The following is an 18,549-nucleotide window of genomic DNA, read 5'->3' as shown; positions in this document are numbered from 1 at the left end:
ACAAACATTGCTATCCATTAGTAGTCACTAGGTCTAGGTCATTCACAATTACGATGAAGGCACAGTTTCCTGACTTCGTTTCATTTATGTTGAAAATGTTTGGCTTTTTTTTTAAATCTTGCATCAGTGTAATAACCCAGACTAAATAAGTGGGAATATGATTATGCAACATTGTCTGAAGCAGTTTCAACAAGCAGGGTAGAGGAGTTGTAATACTGAGCTGTTTTTTCCTACCTTTTTTGTATGTAAACTTAAATTCAAATGTTTACACCAGTCCTAAATTACCAAAATAATCAGTGTTACAGGAGGTGGTGTATGTATGACATAGTGCTTGGAGAAAACCAGCCGAAGAAATTTCTGAAAATTGCTGTGAGACTGAAAAGTTTATCATGTTTATCATGTATTTGTACCTGGTTTTCTCTCATCTCCACAGAGTATGTGTGAAGAAGTCGTCTCAGGAACGCCTAGCGCTAAAGATCCTTATTGATCGCCCCAAGGCCAGAAATGAGGTTAGACATCCTGTTCTTGTTGTGATTAATGCATGTGGTATGGGCTGTTTGTTGTCATCATTGGCTGCCTATCTGCCACGACCATATCTACATTCCTCTGTCTATTTCCTGTCGGTCTCTTGTTTTGGTAAATTAGAGCTTTGGCCTGTGTGTCATTCTATTATCCATTCACATTTGTCTTCTGTTGTCATCCCCTATCTCTGTCTTTATATGCCTGTCTATGTTTCTTTATCTGCAATGCTGTCTTGCTGCATGCCCCTGTGGGTAACAGTAGGTCTACAGGCCTACTGTTACCCACCCATGTCATTAGCAGCCCCCCCAGCCCGATCAAGCGGCTTGTACAAACTCATACAAGAGTTGAGCAGTGAGACATGCAGTCAAAAAAGCAACGCAGACCTTCTTAGCCAAAGCTCTTCCTGCTAAACTGAGGAAGCTGCTTTTGAAATAAAGGATACACACACACACACACATATCACTATTGCACAGCAATACTTGGTGTGTTTCTGTCAGTGATTTGCTCATCAGCAGTCTAGGCTAGATGCTCGCTGCAAGAATTTTATTTGAGTAACTAATAAAATTGTGATCTACGTAAGTCTAATTAGCCTCAGGGGCCTGTACCACAAAGCAGGATTACTGAAGATAACTGGATAACTTTGCTGAGTAAAACCTGGTGTCCTCCAAATTTGGAACATGGACTGAAGTAATTAGAACTGTTCCAGGTTTTACTCAGTGCAGTTATCTCCTGCTTTGTGTTATAGGCCCCTGGGTTATCAGTATCCTGGTCCCTCTGCCCTCCGTTGTTTACCTCCTGTTTAATGTGTCAGTGTACAGAAGTAGTTAAGGAATAGATATTTGGAAGAATGTCTTGATGCATGCTCAATAATCCAGGTAAGAAAATCAAAGAAGGTTGAATCAGTTGATCTGGATGTAATGTTTATTGACAGACACGTTTCACCACTCAACTAAGTGACATCTTCAGTCTAAACTGACTGCAGGTATCTCCACCCCTTATAAATAAACATTCCCAAATCCTCTATGAATAGTACACATGGCCATTGAAACTCTAGTTAATGGTCACACCCATATTTGCTTATGAAACTGGTCATTGGTTTCGATCATTATGCAACTGTATTGTTTATAAGGGTCGGGATACCTGCAGTCAGTTTAGACTGAAGAGGTCACTTAGTTGAGTGATGAAACATTTGTCAATAAACGTTGTATCCAGATGAACTGATTCAACCTTCTTTGATATTTGGAAGGACTTTCTCTATAACTTGTCAATTCTAAAACTGTAATTCATATTATTAGTAAAAGTGGTATTGGTTTTCATTGGGAGGGACAAAGAAGGACAGGATTAGAAACGAGTATATTAGAGGGACAGCTCAGGTTGGACGGTTTGGAGACAAAGCAAGAGAGGCAAGATTGGGATGGTTTGACATGTGCAGAGGAGAGATGCTGGGTATATTGGGAGAAGGATGCTGAAGATGGAGCTATCAGGCAAGAGGAGGTTTATGGGGTTTATGGATGTGGTGAGGGAGGACATGCAAGTGGCTGGCGTGACAGAGGAAGAGGCAGAATTGACTTGACAGGAAGAGATGGAAACGGATGATCTGCTGTGGCAACCTCCAACGGAAGCAGCCGAAAGTAATAGTAGTACCAATAGTGGTATTGGCTTTTGTTCGGAGGGACAAAGAAGGATAGGATTAGGATCGAGTATATTAGAGGGACAGCTCAGGTTGGATGGTTTGGAGACAAAGCAAGAGAGGCAAGATTGAGATGGTTTGGACGTGCAGAGGAGAGATCTTAGGGATATCATCCATGGGTATATCTAGGTATATCATCTGGGTATATCAACTCCCCTCCATCTGAAGTGTGTGGACCTTGCGGTATCCAACCATCATGCCATCCACTTGTCTGTTCCTGTCCCCCTGCCCAGGCAGCACACAAAACATACCATCACATTCAGGAACATCAAGACAGTGAGTGCACCAGCCCTGACCAACATGATAGTGTCCAGTCTAACCTTAGATCCCCCTGACACTACGATGGATGGCCTGGTAGCCCACTGCAACTCAGCCTTATCCATCAGCCTTGACTCTCTACCCCCCCCCCTCCAAACCCAGTCTGTTTCCTTCTCCCATCTTGCCCCCTGGTTCACCACTGAACTCCACATCACAAAGGCCACTGGTCATCGACTGGAGAGGCTCTATAAAGGGTCTGGCCTCACTGTCCACCTTGAGGCCTTTATAGATCATGTGAAGACCTATAAAGAAGCTCTCTGCCAGGCCAAAATGCATTATTACTCTACTATCATTGGCAACCAGCAAAATCACCCCAGAATGCTGTTCTCCACCATCAACTGACTACTTCGCCCCTTTGATGCCCCCCACTCTTCAGGTGCTCCTGATCTCTGCACCAAGTTGCTGGATTTCTTCCAGGCTAAAGTGGAGTCTATCCACCAGCAGCTTGTGGTACCTGCCACCTCCCCCGCACGCACCTCAGTTGCAGGATGTTGCTCCCCCCGCTGTGTGCCTACTAAGTGCTGCCTCTCCTCTTTCTCCCCTGTGGATGCTCCTCAAGTTGGTCACCATGGCCAAGGCTTCCACCTCTTCCCTGGACCCCATGCCCACCGTCCTGGTCAAGGCATGTTTACCTACCCTGTGCCCCATAATTGTGGACATTATCAACTCCTCTTTGGAATATGAATGGTACCCTCCAGCTTCAAAATGGCTGCAGTCACCCCCATCCTCAAAAAGCCAGGCCTGGACCCAGATGCCCTCACTAACTACCGGTCGATCTCCAACCTTCTATTTCTCAGTAAAATCCTGTAAAGAGTAGTTGCTGCCGAACTCCATCAGTGCATGTCCAACCATGAGTTCTATGAACCCCTCCAGTCTGGCTTCAGAGCACACCACAGCACAGAGACTGCCCTTATCAAAATCACCAATGACCTCCTCATTGCTGCTGATTCCAGCCACATCAGTATTCTCATCATCCTGGACCTCTCTGCAGCCTTCGACACTGTTTCTCACACCATTCTTCTCAACTGCGTATCTGAATACTTAGGCCTCACTGGTATAGCGCTCTCCTGGTTCCAGTCATATCTCACCAACAGGAAACAGTTTGTCACCATCAGAGACTCCAGTTCCACCCTAGCCCCAGTCAACCAAGGTGTGCCACAAAGATCCGTGCTTGGACCCCTCCTCTTTACCATCTACATGCTCCCCCTTGGTCAGATCATCCGCCACCACGGTTTGAGTTTCCATTGCTACGCTGATGACATGTAGCTTTATCTCAGCACTAGACCATCCTCTCAGCTCCCCCCACATTCCCTTGTTAACTGCCTCCACCAAATAAAAATCTGGATGTCATCAAATCTACTCAAGCTAAATACCGATAAGACTGAGCTCATGGTTGTGGCTTCCAAGGTGCTGATCCAGAAGGCTGGAGATCTTCTCCTCAACATGGATGGCTGCTCCATCTGCCCATCCCCAGAAACCCCAATATTGGTGTTATTATGGACTCCACCGTCTCATTCCAATCACACATCAAATCTGTCACCAAATCTGCTTTCTTTCACCTCAAAAACATCTCCAGACTCCCGCCATTACTCTCAGACTCCATGGCAGAGACCCTCAGCCATGCCTTCATCACCTCCCGTCTGGATTGTTGCAATCGAGTCCTGTGTGAGGTACATAGCAAATCCTTAGACAGGCTTCTTCAGTATGTACAGAATTCAGCTGCCGGGGTACTCACCCACACCAAGCCCTGGCAACACTTCACTCCCACCCTTGTCCACCTTCACTGGCTCCCAGTCAAATCCCGCATTTCTTATAAAATCCTACTCCTCACCTGTAAATCCCTCCATGCCCATACCTCTTAGTACCTATCAGACCTCCTCAAACCCTATATTCTGTCCCGGAATCTGTGGTCCACAGACACGGGCCTGCTTTCCATCTCCCACATCGGCCTGCAGACTTTTGGGGATAGAGCCTTTAGTGTGGCAGCCTTCACCTTTTGGAACTCTATTCCAGGAGAGATCCGCAATGCTGTTTAAAAGACTACTGAAAACCTACCTTTTTACTAAGGCCTATTGTCTGTAGTCTTTTGATCTTTGTTTTTTTTTTTTTTTTTTTTGGATTTTTCTTAATTTTTCTCCCCAATTGTACTTGGCCAGTTACCCCACTCTTACCCACATCCGGCTTCCCACCCGCAGACATGGCCAATTGTTTCTGTAGGGACGCCCGACCAAGCCGAAGGTAATACGGGGATTCGAGCTGGCGATCCCCGTGTTGGTAGGCAACGGAATAGACCGCCACACCACCCGGACGCCCTTTTTAATCTTTTTTTTTTCTTCTTTCTTATCTAGTGCAACGCGTCCTTGGGTTCCTTGAAAGGCACTATACAAAAATAAGTTGTTGTTGTTGTATTTTGGGAGAAGGATGCTGCCAGGGAAGAGGAAAAGAGGAAGTCGAAAGAGGAGGTTTATGGATGTGGTGAGGGAGGACATGCAGGTGACTGGCATGACCGAGGAAGAGGCAGAGGACAGGAAGAGATGGAAACTGATGAACTGCTGTGGCAACCCTTATCGGGAGCAGCCGGAAGTAGTAGTAGTAGTAGTAGTAATAGCGGTATTGGTGATTGTATTGGGGTACCAGTGGCAGCAGCCATGTCACTGTTCCCTTCTACAATAACTTATTATCAGAGGTGTACATAACTGGTGCGCAGGTGCAAATGTGTGGTTAAAATAAATGATGTGCAGCAGATAATGCAAAAAGAGGCGCTTTAGCGTACCGACATTTTTTGGGACACAATTACTTACTGAAACAACACGATTTTCTCCATATATCACTGGTAAGAATGTCATTATGACAAATGTGCCAGTTTTAATAATCAGTTGTTAATCGTGCAACTTTTAACCTTCGTTCTTGATTAAGTGGATGCGTTATTTTTCCAAGTTAGCAAGGTTAACTGTTAAACCTTGAGCTCCAGCAAATAGTTAGCTTACATAACAACTAGTTTAACGTTACATTTTTTTCTCCGATTTTAGGATCTTCGTCCATTCATCAAAATTTCCAAGAAGCAAGCTACATTAAGTAATTACTTTGGTGTTGCACCACCTCCAAAGAAATGCCAGACTGAACCTGTACATAAAAAATTTGTATTTGTGGAAAGGTGGCTGCAGGAAGTAACCTGGCTCCAAACAGATGACAACCGCAGAGATGTGGTGCAAAATATGCCGGGAAAATCCCGATCTCATGGATAAAAGTAGCACCTTTTTTATAGGGACAAAAATTTTCAGTCATCCAGCTTTTGAAAAGCATGAGAAGAGTAAAGAGCACATGAATATAGTGCAAACTATTGATAACAGGTGCAGCCAGGATCAGAAATCCACTCGCCCTCTTCAGGAGTCAGGAATCAGGAACACTTAATTTGTCATTTCCCGGAGCCCACAGTAGTTCAACACAAAGACAAAAAAACACATAGCCAAGAACTACAAGAACACACATATCCAAACTAACACATAGTATATCCAAACTAAAAAACAAAACAAAAAACACTGTCCAAGGGAATGAATGCCAGCCAGGATGACTGTTGGAACTGACGGTCTGCATGGGGTAGCAGTTAGCTTAGCTTGCCTCGCTTCCGCATCCTGTCAGACTGCCTTCAATGTTCCCTCTTTGGGCACAGCTCCAGGAAGGGTCCATGGTCCTTGGGCCGACCGGACGCAGCAGACCAGGCTCTCTCAGCTGATCCAACACCAACTCTCTCAGCCAAACACCCTCGACACACCTCCCCGCAATCCACACGACGACACCAAAAACACCACCGTCAACGCCAGGCGAGGCCGCCGTCAGACCGCCCTCGGTGTTATTGGAGCTGCCAGTCTGCATGGGATAGCAGTTAGCTTAGCCTGCCCCGCTTCCGTGTCCTGTCACATGGCAGGACAAACTGAATGAAGAACAGCATCAAGCACTGTGTAATATAGTTCTGTTGGCCTTTCACAAAGCGAAATATGTATGCCTGATGCGTTCATATGAGGAGGATATTATGCTTTTGAAGAGGCTTGGAGTTAATGTTGGGAATGCATATCATTCACGAGAAGGGGGACTTGCATCATGCAGAGCATCGCACAGACAATCTGTTTAGAATTGAATAGAAATTGAAGGCAGCTCAATTTTGGGGCGTGCTCTTTGATCGATCAGAAGACATAACACAAGCGGAGTAGGAAATTGTGTACATTGTGTCTGTATCCAACTACGGAGAGTTTACCTCAGATTTCCTTGGATTAATTACAGGACATAGTGAACGGACTGGAGCAGCTCTTCCATACTTGTGGTTTAGGGAATCAGTGGAAGACGAAGTTAGTCTCGGTGTGTACAGATGACGCAGCAGGCAACATTGGAGTTTAAAATGGGGTTGTTCTCAAATTGTGTCAGATGGTGGCGATTGGGGATTCCCTTGTGCATATTCTGTGTACTGCCCACACCCTCGACGACTAAACAAAGTCAGCTGATCGCAGGGTACCATACTGTGAGATATTTAATCACGCCGTTGTCAAGTTGTTGAGCTTTGATTTACAGAGAAGGGGTGCAAAAAGAACAGAACAACTAGATATGTGATGAGAATGACATTGCTTTTGTGAAACTAGGAAAGTTTCACAACATCAGATGGTCTGCATGGAAGCAAGAGATTACTACTACTACTACTACTACTACTTTCGGCTGCTCCTGTTACAGGTTGCCACAACGGATCATCCATTTCCATCTCATCCTGTCCTCTGCATCATCCTCTGTCACACCAGCCACTTGCATGTCCTCTCTCACCACATTCATAAACCTCCTCTTTCGACTTCCTCTTTTCCTCTTCCCTGGCAGCTCCACCTTCAGCATTCTTCTTCCAATATACCCAGCATCTCTCCTCCGCACATGTCCAAACCATCTCAATCTTGCCTCTCTTGCTTTGTCTCCAAACCATCCAACCTGAGCTGTCCCTCTAATATACTCGTTCTTAATCCTGTCCTTCTTCATCACTCCCACCGAAAAGCTTAGCATCTTCAACTCTGCCATCTCCAGCTCAGCCTCCTGTCTTTTTGTCAGTACCACTGTCACCAAACCATATAACATCGTCTCACAGCCATCTTGTAAACCTTCCCTTTAACTCTTGCTGGTACCATTCTGTTGCAAATCACTCCTGACACTCTTCTCCACCGACTCCACCCTGCCTGCACTCTCTTCTTCACCTCTCTTCTGCACTCCCCGTTACTTTGGACAGTTGACCCCAAGATTTAAACTCATACACCTTCGTCACCACTACTCCTTGCAACCTCACCATTCCACTGTCCTCCCTCTCATTCACGCATATGTATTCCATCTGTCTCCTACTGGCTTTCATTCCTCTTCTCTCTAGTGCATACCTCCACCTCTCCAGGCTCTCCTCAACCTGCACTCTACTCTTGCTACAGATCAAAATGTCATCCGCAAACATCATAGTCCACGGAGACTCATGCCTGATTTCGTCCGTCAACCTGTCCATCACCATTGCAAACAAGAAAGGGCTCAGAGCCGATCCTTGATGTAATCCCACCTCCACCTTGAATCCATCTGTCATTCCAACCGCACACCTCACCGTTGTCACACTTCCCTCATACATATCCTGCAACACTCCTACATACTTCTCTTCAACTCCCGACTCCCTCATACAATACCACATCTCCTCTCTCAGCACCCTGTCTGTCATATGCTTTCTCTAAATCCACAAAGACACAATGTAACTCCTTCTGGCCATCTCTTTACTTCCCAGTCAACATTCTCAAAGCAAACATTGCATCTGTAGTGCTCTTTTGTGGCATGAAACCATACTGCTGCTCGCTAGTCGTCACCTCTCTTAACCTAGCTTCTATTACTCTTTCCCATATCTTCATGCTAATCAACTTTATACCTCTGTAATTACTACAGTTCTGCACATCACCTTTATTCTTGAAAATCGGTACCAGTATACTTCTTCTTCACTCCTCAGGCATCCTCTCACTTTCCAAGATTGTGTTAAACAATCTAGTTAAAAAACTCCACTGCCATCTGTCCTAAACGTCTCCATGCCTCCACAGGTATGTCATCTAGATCAACTGCCTTTCCATTCTTCATCCTCTTCATAGCTGCCCTCACTTCCTCCTTGCTAATCCACCACTCTTCCTTATTCACTATCCCCACATCATCCAACCTTCTGTCGCTTTCATTTTCTTCATTCGTTAGCCCCTCAAAATACTCTTCCCACCTTCTCAACACACTCCTCACTTGTCAGCACATTTCAATCTCTATCCTTGATCGCCCTTACCTGCTGCACACCTTTCCCAGCTCAGTCCTTCTGTCTAGCCAATCGTTACAAGTCCTTTTCTCCTTCCTTAGTGTCTGACCTCTCATAAAACTCACCATATGCCTTTGCCTTTGCCACCTCTCTCTTCACTTTGTGCTGCATCTCCTTGTACTCCTGTCTACTTTCTTCATCTCTCTGACTATCCCACTTCTTCTTTGCCAACCTCTTCCTCTGTATACTTTGCAGTACTTCCTCATTCCACCACCAAATCTCCTTGTCTTCCTTCTTCTGTCCAAATTGCACACCAATTACCTTCCTACTGTCTCCCTCACTATTTCTGCAGTGCTTGCCCAGCCATCTGGCAACTCTTCACTACCACCCAGTGCCTGTTTTAGCTCCTCCCTGAACTCCACACAACAGTCTTCCTTCTTCAACTTCCACCGTTTGATCCTTGGCTCTGCCTTCCCTCTCTTCTTCTTCTTCTTGGTCTCCAAAGTCATCCTACAGACCACTATCTGATGCTGCCTAGCTATGTTCTCTCCATGAAGAACACAGCAAGAGGGGCAAGAGACTCTGTTGAAAATATGGAGGCTATTACCTGCCATTCAAATTCAAGTGGCTACAAGTGATGACAGTGACCTAAAACATATCTGCACAGAACGTTTTCAGTGTTTCCTAGCCAACATGCTTGACGCTGGAAACATTTTACAGTTCACCTCCCTCAGGTTCCAGCAAGATAAATTGACTATTGGTGAATGCAAACATGAGCTCATGGTAGCTGCTGGACAGCTGACACTATTGCTTGACAGTGAAGGAAATTACAGGAAAGCGACTTTCAAATGCTGATGCTGACAGGGACAAGGCTGATGTATTGAGAGGTCTAATTCACAAGTTTGAAAGCAGATATGAATCCCTTAATTCATGTGATCAATTTTTAATATTTGATCTTTAAACTTGGCCTCAAGAAATGCAAGACCTCCACAGTTTTGGCAACACAACACTTACTAACATCCTCCAGAAATATGAGGCCAGCTTGTCTGTTGACAGAGACTACACTATAAGAGAATGGATGCGTTTAAAGCAAGCAGGAAAACATTTGGCAGCCTCCTCTGTGTATGACTTGGTCAACACAGTGAAGATAAGTAATCCAAATAGTTACTCCAACATTCATAAAGTCCTTTTGTTGTCGCTTACACTGCCCTTGAGCAGTGCTGCATGTGAGAGGGGATTTGCACATCTCAATATAATAAAAAGCAAGTACAGATCTTGCTTGTCAGACTCTCGCCTCTCATCCCTGATGCACATCCACTTGTCTAAGATGAAAACAGAGACTTTTACCGGAAGCCAGCTGTTGACTTATGGATGCAAACAGCTAATCACAGACTCAACCAGGGAGAAAGAAGTAGGCCTACATCTTCATCTGCTATGTTTGAAAGAGAGGGAGACAGTGAGGAGAGCAGTCAAGAGGGTAGTAATGACGACAGCTTGTAGGATAACCGTGCCACATAAAGACTGAGTACCAAGCAACATGTCCAGGTGCTCCCTTGAGAACCAGACCAAAAAAGCTACGTGCACCCCTGCTTATTATTGATGTTCCCCTTAGCAAGGCACTGAATCTCCAACTTCCATTTACATACAAGTGGGTAATTTTCAATAATTTCAGAAGGACAACTTTCTGCCTCTGAGGAACTATGTAGATTATCCCTTACATTTTTCAGTAGAATGAGGTGCTTGGCGGAAATTTTCCTTTTTTTTTCCTTTCCTGTTTCCCCCTAATCTTTATTTTGATGGTTCTTTTGGTATCATTGGATTTTCAAAAAGTTATTTGTTTAAAGTCAGCCAACTATAACACCTCTAGTCAAATGTCTTGGCACTTGCATTTTACTCTGTGTTTGTCATAGGCTGTGGTTACTAAGAGAGACGGAAACAGTAAGGTTTTTTTTTTTTTCTAATTTATTAACAATGCACTCTTACTATCTCAACCACGCAGGTTCGTCTCCATATGATGTGCGCCACCCATCCAAACATAGTTCAAATCTTGGAAGTATACGCCAATAGTGTCCAGTTCCCCCATGAGTCCAGTCCAAGGTGAAGATCTGTGTGTGTGTGTGTGTGTGTGTGTGTGTGTGTGTGTGTGTGTGTGTGTGTGTGTGTGTGTGCTCGTGAGTGTGCATGTGAATTTGGACGTATTCCAATTCCTTTGGGTTTTCTTTCTGTCCCTAAACCCTTCAGAGCGAGGCTGCTGATTGTCATGGAGATGATGGAGGGGGGGGAGCTGTTCCACAGAATCAGTCAGCACAGACATTTCACCGAAAAGATGGCCAGCCAGGTCACCAAGCAGGTACACACACACACACACACACACACACACACACACACACACACACACACACACACACACACACACACACACACACACACACACACGTAACATGTTCCCATTAGGCCAAATTATGCAAGACAATAAAATCACTCAAATTTATATACCTAGCTCTCACCGAGTGATTGTGGTCCCATAGATCCGCTGTGTCAAATCAGTGATTGGATGTGTATGAATTTCCTTCAGTTAAATATAAAAAATAAAAAAAAACTGAGCTAATTGTTCATAGTGCCAGAGGAACAGCTGAAAGTCAGCGCTCATCTTGACTCTTTTTCTTTTATGAATTAAAAAAAAAAAAAAGCTAGGAATGTTGGCGTACTTATGGACTCAGATCTAAATTTTAACACCCACATCAAGCCAATAACAAAATCAGCCCATCGTCTTAAAGATATATAGCAACAATAAGATGCATGATATCCAAACCAGACTAAGAGAAAACTTATTCATGTATTTTTCACCAGTAAGGTAGACTACTGTAATGGTCTTTTCTCGGGTCTCTCCGGAAAAAACTCTCAACAACTTCATCTCTTTCAGATTGCTGCTGCTTGGGTCTTGAAAGCTGAGCGCGTAAAACCAGTTCTCAGGCCTCTGCACTGGTTTTGAGTGTGTCATAGAAGAGACTTTAAAATACTGCTGCTCATTTACAAATCTCTCAATGGTTTAGGACCAAAATACATCTCTGACTCACTTTTACCATATGAACCTTCTTGATCTCTCAGCTCCTCGGGGGGACGGTCTGCTAACTATTCCCAGAGTTAAAACAAAACGTGGTGAAACAGCATTTAGTTATTATGCCACACATAGCTGGAGCAAACCTCCAAAAAATCTAAGACTTGCCCTATCTGTGACCTCTTTTAAAGTTGGGCTAAAAACTTTTTTGTTCTCTACTGCCTTTGACTGAATTTTCAGCCTACAGAAAAATGCAGCTTGACCCTTACTCACTTTTTGTTTTGGTCCTTGCACTTGGACTCATTTTTATGCTATTCTTTTGATCTCTTTTATCTTTTAATATATTTCTAAAATATCTTTTATTCTGTATGTCTTATTTAATGCCTTTTATGCCCAATGTAAAGCACTTTGAATTGCCTTTTTGTATGAAATGTCCGAAACAAATAAGCCTGCCTTGCCTAGAAGTTAACCCCTTTGTCTATCTAGCGATCTTATCTCTAGGCTTCTGATTTTATAGATTCCTACAAGTCACGTCTTTATATCATTCTTTCTGCGTCCATGTTTTTCTCATTTTTTCTTCAATGGTTCTGTCCTGCTTTTTCTGTCCTATAACAGCTTGTTTACCAGCCTGTCCATGTCATTAGCAGCCCCCTGCTTGGATCAAACAGCTTGTACATCAGTTGAGCAGTGATTCATGCAGTCCAAACAAACAGGAGACCATTGATATTATTATTAGTCATATTAGTGGCAGCAGCGGTGGCAATATTGTCGCGGTTTCTCTACACCTACTCATGATATTCCCTTGTGCATGACACTACTCTTCTGCCACTAATTGAAATTGATGTTGGACAGAAAAGACTGTTTAATGGATTTTTTTCTTTGATTTCTATCTCTCTCTCTTGCTCCCCCCTCCTCCCTCTCTCTCTCTCTCTCTCTCTCTCTCTCTCTCTCTCTCTCTCTCTCTCTCTCTCTCTCTCTCTCTCTCTCTCTCTCTCTCTCTCTCTCTCTCTCTCTCTCTCTCTCTCTCTCTCTCTCTCTCTCTCTCTCTCTCTCTCTCTCTCTCTCTCTCTCTCTCTCTCTCTCTCTGTCTGTCTCTCTCTCTGTCTCTGTCTCTCTCTCTGTCTCTGTCTCCCCCTCTCCCTCTTTGTCTTTCAAAACAATGTCTGATTTCAGATCAGTCAAGCCTTGGAACACTGTCACTCCCTGAATATTGCACATCGAGACTTGAAGCCAGAGAACCTGCTTTTCAAGGATAACTCTCTGGTGAGGCAATGAAGCTACACTGTAGAGGAATTGCAAATTTTGTACTTTTATTCTTTGCTATATACCCACGCCATACCTTGCAATTAACACCATGCCAACACCATCCACCACTATTTTGAATTCAAGTGAAAAAAGTGTATATCTTACAGTGTTGGAAACCTTAATGGCCTTCAAGGACATAGCTAGTGGTTAATTTTTGACAGCACAAGATTAAAAATTGCCCTTGCTATTACCATAATTCCCCCGAATTAATGGAGATGGTGTGAAATGGTTGCAGTAATGGTCTAGTACCCAAAATCCATCTTTGCTTGAGTAACACTTTTTAAGATAATCCTGGACTTGAATGCTTTCCAAGAATCTCTACTTAGTAAAACTCAAAAAGCTCTCTTGGCCTCCTTGGAAGCCAAAACACTGTCATTAGTCTCATTCTACTTATATCGCTGTGTTTAGTAATATCAACAGTATACAAAGTAGCTGAGTATGGAGGATTTATTTTGTCACAATTAAAAGTCCAAACAGGGAATTAAAATAGAGAAAATTAAATAGATTGTTATTTTACTCCACTACTAGGAATAATCAGGCCATAATGAAATCGTAAAAAGGAAAAGAAAATTGAAAAAGCAAATTTAAAATGTAAAATGACAATTTGAAAATGTAAAGTGACACTGAAAAAAGGGAAATTTAAAACGCAAACGCTTAAATGGAAATGCTCAAACTGAAAGCTTAGATTGTAAAGATGAAATTTAAAATGGCAATGCAATTGAAATAAGAAAAGAGAAACATCAGTTATGAAACTCAAAATGGAAAAATGAAAAGCTGAAATGGAAATGCTTAAATTGAAAGTTTTTTTTTTTTGCATTTGCCCTTTTTTTGTGTGTGTGTGGGGGGGTTTCCCCCTTTTTCTCCCCGATTGTACTTGGCCAATTAACCCTATTTTCCAAGCCGTCCTGGTTGCTGGTCCACCCCCTCTGCCGATCCAGGGAGGGCTGCAGACTACCACATGCCTCCTCCAATACATGTGGAGTCGCCAGCCGCTTCTTTTCACCTGACAGTGAGGAGTTTCACCAGGGGGACGTAGCATGTGGGAGGATCACGCTATTCCCCCCAGTTCCCCCTCCCCCCTGTGAACAGGCGCCCCGACTGACCAGAGGAGGCGCTAGTGCAGCGACCAGGACACATACCCACATCCAGCTTCTCACCCACAGACACGGCCAGTTGTGTCTGTAGGGACACCCGACCAAGCCGGAGATAACACAGGGATTCGAACCGGCAATCCCTGTGTTGGTAGGCAACGGAATAGGCTGCTAAGCTACCCAGACACCCCACCATTTGGCATTTTAAATTTTATGTGTTCCATTTTGGCATATTGCATTTACCATTTGACATTTTCAATGTCATCATTTTTATTTTCCATTTGGCTTTTCAAGCTGTATGTAAATGAAGAGGAGTGGCCCAGAGACTTGAGGGAGGGTCTAAAACGGCTGAGGTGCAGAGGCATGGTTCAGTAAGGTTGGAAATATAGTCACAGAGTCGAACTTCCCGGATCAGTAACTCATAAGTGAAACGTTAAAGCGCAAATGAAGCCTGTTTCCTACTGTAGTAAGTTAGACAATGAGCTACAGCCCAGTTTTCAACAAAATGAGCCATCCTCCATGATGGACAAATAACACTCTATGTATGTATTGCCGGCTGTGAGACCAGTCCGCAGAGACTGTCTAAAAAGTGCAACACCAAAAAGAGATACTACAAAAATATTGGAACAAATTCACTCCTACACAGTGTAGTGTCACCAAAATCACTTCACACATCAATGGTCTCCTGTTGGTTATACTACAACACTTAGTTTGAAAAAAATGTGCTATATCATAATTTTGGGGAATTTTTATTGGGGAAAGTATTCAATAACTTCACTCTTATACAGATTAGCAAATTATTCAAAAGCACATTTTTCCAAACTGAGTGTTGTAGTATAATAATAATAATGATGGATTACGTTTATATAGTGCTATATCTTGACACGCAAAGTGCTTCATAGTGAAGGGGAAAAGCCTCAACCCCCACCAATGTGTAGCACCACCTGGGTGATGCACGGCAGCCATTTTGCACCAGGATGCTCACCACACATCAGCTTGAGGTGGAGAGGGGGGAATCATTGAGCGAATTACATGGGGGATGATTAGGTGGCCAGATGGAGAGATCCAGGTTGGGAATTTTTGCCAGGACACCAGGGGACTCCCATACTCTTTGCGATAAGTGCCATGGGATCTTTAAGGACCTCAGTGAGTCACAGGAGCTTGGTTTAATGTCTCATCTGAAAGACGAGATGTGATGCTAACCTTGGTTTTGCTAACCGATGCTAAACTTGGGTTTGATAATCAAATCAAACATGTTGTTCAGTCATGCTTTCTCCAGCTCAAGGTAATCTCCAAAATTAGGTCATTTTTATCAATTGCTGATCTGCATAAAGTTGTAGATGTTTTTGTCTATTCTTGGCTTGGCTGTTGTAATGCACATTATTCTGGTTTCAGCAAGGGCTCCCTCCACTGTCTGCAATTGGTACAAAACACTGCTGCTCGAATCATTTCCAGGACAAAGAGGCATGACCATATCACTCCTGTGCTTGCCTCCCTACACTGACTCCCTGTTATATTTTGTATTGATTTTAAGATTTTATTGCTCACTTTTAAAGCCTTAAACTGTCTTGTTCCTATATACATTTGTGATTTATTGACCTGGTATATGCCCCCTCGACCATTAAGCTCCACCGATGGATCTCTGCTAGTTATTCCCAGGTCTCGGTTTGTTACAAAAGGTGATGGACTTTTACTGTTAGAGCCCCTACACTATGGAACTGTCTTCCTGTTGAATTAAGTAAGACAAACCAAGTCTTTAGCTTCTTCTAAATCTCGTCTTAAAACTTTTCTTGTTGAGAAAGCTTTTACAAATGTTTGATATTCGTTTTTACTTATTCATACTGTTTTTATTTTTACTCTTATTTGGTCTTATGCTTATTTTTGCCTTGTCTGGTTTTATTTTTTGTTAAGCACTGTGTAACATTGTTTTAGAAAAGTGCTATATAAATAAAGTTATTGTTATTGTTATTATTACTCTTTACGATAAGTGCCATGGGATGTTTAGTGACCACAGTGAGTCAGGACCTTGGTTTAACGTCGCATCCAAAGGATGGATATAATACCAACGGATATATAACCAACAGGAGACCATTGATGTCTGAAGTGATATAGGGGACACTACACTGTGTAAGGCTGAAATTATTGAATATTTTTGTAGTATCTTTTTTCAGTGCTGCACTTTCTAGACAGTCTCTGTGTGCTGGTCTCACAGCCAGCTTTATATACATAGAGACCAATGTTATTTGTTCAGCTCGGAGGATGGCTCGTTTTGGTGAAATCTTGGTTGTAGCTCGTTGTCTACCTTATTACAGTAGTAGAGAGGCTTCATTTGTGTTTTAACAACGTTTCACTTATGAGTTATTGATCCAGGAAGTTTGAATCTGTGAATATATTGCCAACTTTACTGAACCATGCCTCTACGTCTGAGCCGTTTTAGACCCTCCCTCCAGTCTTTGGGCCACTCTTCATTTACATACAGCCTGAAAAGCCAAATGGAAAAGATGAAATTGAAAATGTCAAATGGTAAATGCCAAATGCCAAAATGGAAAAGAGAAATTTTAAAATGCGAAATGGTAAAGGGCAAATGCAAATGCAAAAAAAAAATTTTTTTTTGTTTTTCATTTAAGCTTTTCTATTTCCCCTTTTTAGTTCCATAATTGATGTTCGCCTTTTCTTATTTCATTGCCATTTTAAATGTCATCTTTACAATTTAAGCTTTCAGTTTGAGCATTTCCTTTTAACTTTTGCATTTTAAATTTCACTTTTTTCAATGTCACTTTAAGTCAAGTCAATTTTATTTGTATAACCCAATATCACAAATTACAAATTTGCCTCAGTGGGCTTTACAGCAATTCAACGTCCTCTCTTTAGACCCTCGCATCGGATAAGGTAAAAGTCCATAAAAAAAAAAACAACCCTTAAACAGGAAGAAAAACTCAGAAGAAGCCTCAGGGAGAGCAACAGAGATGAGATCTCTCCCAAGACAGACAGACGGGCAATGGATGTTTTGTGTACAGAATAAAACACAAGTTACAGAATACAACATTAAAAGAGGATAACAGAACTATAGTGGAATTATAAGATATACGTATAAAGAATCTAATGAGGAGGATGCCAAGCGGTGTTCAGATGCTGCCGGAATAGACGGGGACCAGAGCCACGCGACCATGTAGACCTGACAGGAGGACAGACTACACATGCACACAGGGGAGACTCACATCACACCATTCACATACATGGGAGAAGAGACAAGAAAAGACATTAGTCGCACATCGTAGTGAGAGAAGGATATAACATTGAAACAGGATAACAAAATTATATGGATTCATAAGATATATAAAGAATGTGATGAGCAAGCAGTGTCCAGGTGGGGCCCACTGTCACAATGGAATCCTGGGAGGAGGACAGACTACATGTGCACACAGGGGAGACTCACATCACACCATTCACACACTCGGGAGAAGAGAAAGGAGAAGACATCACTCAGAGAGAGAGAAAAGATGTGAGAGAAGAGACCAGTTTGCAATAGCTAACTGTGTAGCATGGTGCACCCTGGGAAATCAAGTCCTTTGGTTTGAGATTTATCAAGGGCTCAGTGAAATGAATCATCATGAACTACAGCAGAACACAGTGGCTTGTGAGAGAGATGGGTTAGTGAGAGGAGCTGACGGGTGCATAAACACTATGTGTACCTGGAGCTAATGAAAAGTGGTGGTATGTGAGAAAACGTCTGCTACTCTTAAGAGCAAAACCCAGATTTGCCGGTATGGAGTATTGTTGAGTACTGGTCCACTTCTAGCACTGTTTGTCAATCTGGGATTCTCTTTTTCTGCAGGATGCCCCTGTGAAGTTGTGTGATTTTGGCTTTGCCAAAATTGACCAGGGAGACTTGATGACCCCTCAGTTCACTCCTTACTACGTAGCACCTCAGGTATAAAACAAATACAAACATGAGTGCATCAACACTAACACAGATACACACTTATTACTAAGCAGCTGAATAAATGGGTATGAACTGCACTGATAAAAATGAAAATGCTTTGGCTATGATGCCTTTGTTTTTCACAAGACATGGTGATGTCAGTGTTTATGCACTTCTCTTCTTTTCCCTTATGGTGTTTGAAACTTTCTCCAGGTACTTGAGGCTCAAAGAAGACACCAGAAGGAAAAGTCTGGAATCATACCTACCTCACCCACCCCCTATACATATAACAAGGTGAGACATATGCCATATGAGCTAATCATTCTGATGTTTTCCTTCTTTTTCTGTTTTCTTTGCTTA

At 42.9% G+C, this 18,549-nt stretch overlaps 1 protein-coding gene across 5 annotated transcripts in view; it reads left to right on the top strand.

Moving 5' to 3' along the window:
• Positions 1–18,549, top strand: part of mapkapk5 (MAPK activated protein kinase 5) — a 36,418-nt gene that overhangs the window by 7,153 nt on the left and 10,716 nt on the right. For all 5 annotated transcript variants that reach the window (XM_056282933.1, XM_056282926.1, XM_056282912.1 and 2 more), the window contains 6 exons: positions 434–509; positions 10,813–10,910; positions 11,055–11,163; positions 13,045–13,134; positions 18,103–18,198; positions 18,403–18,483. In XM_056282933.1, the coding sequence (XP_056138908.1) occupies positions 434–509; positions 10,813–10,910; positions 11,055–11,163; positions 13,045–13,134; positions 18,103–18,198; positions 18,403–18,483 (550 nt within the window). The remainder of the gene's footprint in view (positions 1–433; positions 510–10,812; positions 10,911–11,054; positions 11,164–13,044; positions 13,135–18,102; positions 18,199–18,402; positions 18,484–18,549) is intronic.

The sequence above is a fragment of the Lampris incognitus genome, chromosome 1 (genome assembly GCF_029633865.1).
Source record: "Lampris incognitus isolate fLamInc1 chromosome 1, fLamInc1.hap2, whole genome shotgun sequence".
NCBI lineage: Eukaryota > Metazoa > Chordata > Actinopteri > Lampriformes > Lampridae > Lampris > Lampris incognitus.
Note: the sequence above shows the minus strand (reverse complement) of the source record. Positions and strands in the feature narration are given on the sequence as shown.